The sequence below is a fragment of the Gobio gobio genome (assembly GCF_949357685.1).
Source record: "Gobio gobio genome assembly, chromosome: 16".
NCBI lineage: Eukaryota > Metazoa > Chordata > Actinopteri > Cypriniformes > Gobionidae > Gobio > Gobio gobio.
In genome coordinates this window covers 28,578,698-28,586,726 of record NC_137109.1, presented here as the reverse complement: position 1 = coordinate 28,586,726, position 8,029 = coordinate 28,578,698, and the positions used below count along the sequence as shown (strand labels likewise).

General features: G+C 37.8%; 1 protein-coding gene across 4 annotated transcripts in view; it reads right to left on the bottom strand.

Moving 5' to 3' along the window:
• Nucleotides 1-8,029, bottom strand: part of mtus1a (microtubule associated tumor suppressor 1a) — a 34,916-nt gene that overhangs the window by 15,694 nt on the left and 11,193 nt on the right. For 2 of the 4 annotated variants that reach the window (XM_079839763.1, XM_079839764.1), the window contains one exon: nucleotides 1,845-2,065. In XM_079839763.1, the coding sequence (XP_079695889.1) occupies nucleotides 1,845-2,065 (221 nt within the window). Of the gene's footprint in view, nucleotides 1-1,844; nucleotides 2,066-5,391; nucleotides 5,496-5,671; nucleotides 6,121-8,029 lie in introns of those variants that run through there. The other 2 variants (XM_079839765.1, XM_079839766.1) reach the window with 2 other exon arrangements.

Sequence of the window (8,029 nt, the reverse complement as noted above, 5' to 3'; positions counted from 1 at the left end):
GTTTTTAAATAATTAAGTTAATATTTTGGAGTTTTTAATATTTTGATATTGTAATAATTTCAGTTACTCAAATTTCAACATTTAAAAACTAAAAAAAAAAAAAACAACTTTTAATTTAATTGAACTTAAAACAATCTTTACATAAACCGATTATAATAAAGGTTATATTTACCCATGGCCTTCCCTGTTAGACATATACAGAAATGTAATAGTTATCAAACACCTTTCTTAACTGCATAAATAATAAATGAAATATAGATTAATCATCATTAAAGCTACAATTTTCTCTGTTCCCTTTGTTCTTCGATTAACATTAAATGACAGGCATCATCAGTGCTGCTGTCACTTTAAGATCGGCCGCTGCCAAACATGACGCGGATCTGACGCGCTGCCACGCGCATCTCATTTTCTAACAAGTTTATTTAAGAATTCAATTCCTATTATGAGAATACTCGACAAAACTAGCGTTTTGGCAAAATTATCTGTGTTGTTGTTATTGTTTGTTCAAGAACAAAAGAGAACTCGATGTGTGCATGAGACTGACGCGAGTCTGTCTGTGCAGCGAGTGTGTGTGTGTGTCAGGGTGTCCCAATCATAGATACACATAATAAAGGCTAGATGTCTCGTCTGCGCTGCTGGCCAATGGAGGTTGACGTCCGCACCTGGTGGCCATCTTGTCAGAGTCAGCTCGCTCACTTGTAACATTGTGTTTTAATGGTGCATGTACTTTTTAAATAACCATAACTTGCTCAATGTTCTACCGATTTTCAAACTGTTTGGTTTGTTATAAACGTCAGAGATGTAATTATGACACTGCATACTTATGAATAATTATTCAGAATTTGTTCAAGCATCCAGAATTATTGCCACGTTACTAACGTTTTTAATAAACCAAACCATTTGTAAATCCGTCAAGATTTCAGCGAGATGAGAGTATTTGTGTTCGTGCAGATCACTCACCTTACATCAGGTACCACAGAGCCCGCCAGAAAGCTTGCCTGTGACAAGATGGTCGCCGGTGATTACATTAGAGACTCTGCCGTAAGACATCTAGCCTTTATTATGTAGATCTATGGTCCCAATGAGCTGACAGATGCACCCACACAGACATTGACATACAGCGTGTTCTCCTGTGTCTTGCCCAGTCTTATGGCGCTTGGATTTTTTAAAAGCATTTACACGAATAAGAGCGTGATCATATAAAAGTAACGCTAGGGCAAAAATGGATATAAAAACGGACGCTGCATTAACTGCGTTAAACTGAACAATATATTTATTTTTTTATATATTTTTTTTATATATCAATTTATTTTAAAAACGTGAGCACGTGTGTGCTTATGTATGTACGCATGTATGTACGCATGTACGTACGTACGCACACACACACACGTTTTTAAAATGAATGAATTAAATAATTATAATAGTGATATAACAATATAATTAACTGCAAAGACAGGCAAAGCTTTGTTATTTAAAAACCATCACATACAGAATGAATTTGAAAAATGTTGTTCATGTGGCTCGAAGCTAGTTCATTAAAAGGTGCTGTCAAATGTGTAAACTGTTAAAAGAACATAACCAAAACAAACAAAGAGCTCTAATGAGTAGCACAACACTACCTGACAGCAAACAAATGCAACAGGACTACAAACCAATACGATCAATGTTGGGCTGTCAGATCAAAACTTGATATCTAGATATCCAACCCTAACCGAAGAAATCTGACCTTAACTTGATAACTGATCACCACAACTGACTGAAGACACCATCTTCATGTATTATTCATGTCTGCTGTATAGCAGAATGATTAATCAGCATAAGCGATATAATCTCATAATACTCACCCCAGCATATAGATGCTTTATGACCACAGCAACAGCCTCGAACCTGCGGTTGTTGGATCGGAGCGTGTTCTCCAGCTGTTGGATGGTCTGGTTCTTCTTCTCACACAAGGCCTTGTAGTACTCCACATTTCTGGACTTACTCTCGGGAGGTACCAGATCCGGTTGGCCATTTGTCGAGGGCTGCTGGTTGCGGGAACTTGTCCTTGACTTGGTCTTGTCAACTGTAAGAGAACATGCATTTAGTGCGGTGACAACATTCAGCATTATTTTCCACCAAGTGCTCCACAAGGTTCATAGACCTTAGAACCAAATGTCACAGAGAATGTCCTTTCATTTAAATCCCAGAGATGATCCACACAGCAGAAAGGACCAGCTATCCACCAAATGCAACCCTGAATGAGACAACAGCTCACCCCATCACCAAATAATATCTTCCCTTCTGTGGATCCAGCCAGAGGCCTCTTATTTTAGCAGGGCTATGCCACTGTGGTTTCATTTACATCATCTCATAAATATAACACCAGGACATAATCAGGGCACAAATCCATCTAACAAAGTGGCCTCACTACTCGAGGAAGGGTACCTCAAGTTAGCCGCCAACTTATAAATGGCACTTATATAAAGCCGTAAAACCCTTGGGAGGTACATAAAGAGGTGTTGGCATGGGGGGGTTATTTGCAAAGGGGGAAAATGTATATAAAAGCTTTATGTTGTTAATCTAGTTTGTCCTAGCCAAGTTACTACATAACAGCTCAGTGTCAGCAGCCTTGGACATTTCTGAAATACCAGCTTTAATAAGGTAGGGGTGGGACCACAAACTTTATGAGGCCTTTCTCCTCTAACGTCACTCCAGTGGCAACAGATTTACAGCTTCAAGTTTACTTATGCAAAGCATTTTATCCCATGTTCAAAAACAAAACACTTGAACTGAACACCATTTAAACACATTGATTTGGAAATGCATGTTCATCCACATTGCATAAAACCATTTTTTATCACTATAAAAGAGAAGCCTTATGAACACACATTTTTAATTGTGCAACTAACCAGCTACTAAATTAATGCAAGCTGGGATGCACAATAGTCCTTTAAGACAGAATTCCATGTCACAATATGTGAGAAACAACTTGGAAATAAGGGTGGAAACATTGACCGTTTTGGATGCCAACCTCCTCAGGAACTTGATCCAAATGTAAATAGAAGACATTGTCTAGAATGCCGTTTTACTGCTGAAACAGATCTTTGACTATAGGTTCAGAATGCATACAGTATATATGAATGTTCTTCCTATCCAGCATCCTGTTACACCTCCAAGACAAAGTCGCAAACCGTTTCAGGTCTGTTAGTTCACTGTACCCACCCATAAAATAAATAGAGCTGTTGAGTTTATCACATGGATTGAAGGAACTTGAAACGTTACAGTCCTGATTAAAAGCTAGTTTGTACCATCTAATGAAATGTAATCCAGACAGGCTTTTCAGAAAATTTTATGTGGCACATATTAAAAAGAGTTCAAAAAACGGAAAAACATAAATTGTGAATCAATAGCCTACATAAGTCCAAATAAAGATGTGTTTGTCTTACAAATGTGATTATAGTGGTCCTAATTTGTACACATGCCATTCTCTAAAAATTAGCAAAGCTTTTTTAAAAATGTAGGTCGTCAGCTTGGTGTGGCACATTAGAAAACATGTTAGCCAACACTTTAGAAATGCAGTATAATTCAAAACACAAGGTGTCATTGCTAGGTAAACATTTGTGTGGCTCCCTCTGCTGGTCAACTCGTGTTAAGAGCAAACTGGAGGGATATGAAAGGGCAAGCACTGAATGTTAAATCTTACTGAATACTCCAAGTTATGCAGCAACACACACGCACGCACACACACACACACACACACACACACACACACACACAATTCTATTAAATCAATACACCCTGCAACCATATGTACTTTGAAACACTCAACTAGCTTCTTAAAAGTTGCACCATTTTCAGGCTAGTCAATGTACACTGAAAGAGAATGTAACTAGATTAAAGATACCAAGTCACTGTAAAGGTCAGAGTTATGGAAAATGGACAGCTCTCAAAAGTAGTCACTTATTTTTTTAATTCCATCAGCGGTCACCAGAGGCCACTGTGGTTCACTATCTCAAGCCTTTTTTCCTGCAACATGGTTAAGCCAAAATTGATTATCCAAATTGTAATAACAGTGGTGTTAGTCTCAATTATAAGGGTGCTTTGGGTTATCCAGGGAATACTCTTGTCTCCCATATACACAGTGATACAGCTCAAGGATTTTAGACCCAAAATGTAATGCATTTGCCAAAAACTAACAATGGCAAAAATTGTCAAACTCTCCTGAGGCTGAAGTGATTTACTGTGGGCAGATCTTCACACAGTAGTACACATCTTGAACATTTGTTGCTCGGTAGCCTTCTTTAGAAATTAAATAACTCCACGTCTCACAAAAACTGACAGACAGCAAAACAAATACTGAATTACTTAAACACTTGAGAAGGTATGTGCTCTCTATAAGCCATATACATCAAGTGGACTCCTTTAAAGACTTGATGCAGATGCATGGCATCTACTTAGATATATCAGTTTACACAACTATAAGATGTGTGTGAAATCCTTGCACATCATTTCAATACCACTGATATTTGCAATAAAAGTTTAAGAATTGAGAATGTATTGTTCCCCTTTAAAATAGTGCTTGGCAACAAAATACCTAAACTAAGCCCTAAAATAGTCCGCACACTCAGATTGCCAAATAGAAACGCATGAATAATATGATTATGAAGTAAAAACATAAAATTGCTGTAAACACTAAATCTGCAAATAAATCGAATTATTAAACTAAATTAACCATATTAAAATAAATTACTGATGTAAAGCCCACATTGTCACTGTATGATAATTAAAATGAACTGATGACATCACCGTTTTCTCCAGAATGGCTATATACGGCTGAATAAAATTCTGTTGCATTATTTTCCTGTTTAACACTGTGAAGCTGCTTTGAAACAATCTGCATTGTTAAAAGCGCTATACAAATAAAGTTAACTTGACTGTAAAATAATCATGTCTATGCAATATGAAAATTTTTGATGTGGAAAGACTCATATATATATAACGCGTGTCCTATCAAAGGTAAAAGGTTAAAAAACATCAATCATTAAATTAGTGCAACTGCAAGCTGATAATATGCATTTATTTTTGGAGCGATATTTCAACAGGTGAAACCTTACCCAAATACTTGAGATTAAATATAGTCCTCTGTGATGTTACGGACATGAAATAAATAGTCGTTCCGTAGTCCTTATTTGGCCAGTCACTATAAAAAGGAGAGCTTCTGCCACAAACATCTGTACTGCATCTCTTCGGTGGGAATTTAGCTTGTCAAAATGTTTACAAGTTTACAGTCAATCTACAGTCTGCAACCCAAAATAACCTTTGGAGCATTTAAAACAGGTAAATTAGACAGGTTTCTAGACCTGTGAACCAACTCGCTTGAAAGGATGAATAAGGTAAAAATGAACTTACTGAATCTACCGACTTGGTAGGTGATCACCATAACCCAAATTGTGGCACAAATATACATGTTTTGGCAAAAACAATATGAGGCTCTATCTGTGGTTAGCAAGAAGATGCCTACTGGCCATGTACACATATCAAATACTCTTTGGCAGAGACAGATAGTCTAAAGATAGAATAAACACCACATGAGCAAAGACGGCACCTTGAGAGCTACGCGGATCACCCTGAAACGTCTGTGCAGAATGAAGGAAAAGCCACAACAACAGAACGTTTTCTGGAAACAGACCTGCCTGAAACACCACAGTGCTCTTGCATCCTGACAGCAGCTGGAGGTTCCTGAGCAATCCCTTTGCTGTCAGCCTCACATGGATGTTAGACAGAGAGAATTTGGGGGAGAAAAACATCTTGCCGAAAAAAATGGAAAGAGAAGAACTCTTTATAGGCAAAACAAAAAGTCTCAATGCGCACCCATGATGCTAAAGCAACAACAACAGCAAAAAATCTGCCAAACAAACGGCAAAGAATGTGATGAAGGGAGCAGGAAGAACAGATCTGCGTCTCCCGTCACACTTTAGCAGCCTGGATTAAAGAGGGGTACGAGCCCCTGAGACAAATGAGGCATAGCAGAAAGCATTAAAATCCACTGTTTTGAGCTCTCATCCACTGACACTCAGCATCTCTCGCTCTCCGCTGGGTGCTAAGGAGGTGCAGGATGCTGGGTGAACGGAAGGAAGGAGAGAGGGAAGGGAGGGCGCTGGGAGGAGTAAACAGCAGAGCAGGAGTGGGTGGGGGGGCTAGCTCTCGCTGGCGTTCTCCTTCATTCACACATGGGGGAGGGTTAAAAATGGTGGGAGAGAAAGTAACAGCAAGATGTTTGACAAGAAATGTACCCTGAGCAGATCACCTAAATCAAGAAAAGTAGTTAAACTAAAAGGTTTTTTTTTTGAAGAAGGGTTAGAGTTCTGAAAAACAAATCAATAAATGAACAAAATAATTTTTTGTTATTTGTCCCGAGGTGTAAATTCCTTTTAAACCTCCATAATAAGAGCCCTAACAAGGCAAGGGAACAGATTTATTTGCGGTCACAAATAGTCTAGTGCCAAGCAACCACAGAAACAGTCTAACACAAGCGTTTGATGCCAGCAAGAATTGAAAAAAAAAAAAAAAACAGTGTGCAACCCACAGAAGGCATACAATTATGTTTGAAATGCAATTATGTTTATGAGGGGCTGACGGCAACAGACAATGCATGTCTGCACAGCTCAGGCTGTAGTCACAAAATCTGTAAAATCAGCTTTCACTTGAATATGTAACTTCACAAATTCTAGAAAATACAGAGGTCCATACGTCGAAGAACAACAAGTGAAAATGGTTCTATATTTGCATTCTTCTCTAATTTAACCCTCGTATTGTGTGTGGGGTCTATATGACCCCAAAAAAACATGGTTACCTTCATCTCAGTTGCATAAAATTGGGACTTTTCAACATTATCAAAACGCACACAAAAAAATGGGCTTGATTCCGTTTTTCTGAAGGCATGTTGCAAAATGACCCCACATTGAAAATTAATGGGGAAAAAAAGAACATTAAATCCAGCATAAATCTGAAAATGTTCACACATAAATGAAGGTCTGGTACTAGACCCCAAATGCAATGTGGATCGAACATGATCGAGCACGCACGCACGCACGCACTCTCTGTGACATATCACTCTCAGATATCACTCACGCATATCACTCTCAGATGGCAGAATTCTGCCTCCAACACCTAGATCAATATCCATAAAAGATTCATATTTAATTTATCATCATTACGTTTTTTTGTTCATAAAAATTAAAAATTTTCATATGCAAAAAAAAAAAAAAGGACTTCAGTACTTCCATAGGTAAAAAAAAAAAAAAAGTACCCGCAAAACACCGCATAAATGTATAGATGAGGCTTGGCTTGCCAAAAAAGGTAATTTCTGAAATCACTTTCATGCATACACCATAGACTTAATCACTGAAAGGAATGCAATGGCCAGTCTTAATTACAGTACTTAAGGGTGGTAAGAAATCACACATTACATGTGCCAGGCTGAGAAAGACTAACTGAGACAAGACAGAGACAGTGTTATGAACTTGGCTGTGGTAAAATATTCCCGCATTGCTAAGATGGAGATTCACAGAGCAAACCAGCTGACATCCCGCTCACAAATTGACAATTGAGCTCTAGAGCTAATTCTAGGGCAGTCAGTTAAATAAACTATTAAATAATCAAAATAATTAATTAAAATATTAAAGGGATATTTCACCCAAAAATTAAAATTCTGTCATCATTTACTCACACTCAAGTTCTTCCAAACCCGTATAAGTTTCTTTGTTCTGCTGAACACAAAAGATGATGTTTTTAACGAAGCAGATAGAGCAACCATTGACTTCCATAGTAGGGGAAAAAAATTGTATGGTAGTGAACGGTTGCTCTATCTGCTTTGTTACAAACATTCTTCTAAATATCTTGTTTTGTGTTCAGCAGAAAAAAGAAATTCATACAGGTTTGGAACAACTTGAGGGTGAGTAAATGATGACAATTTTCATTTTCCTTTGTTTTAACTGTTTACACGCCTAGACGAGATCTCCGCTCCTCTGATTCAGGTCTTTTAGTT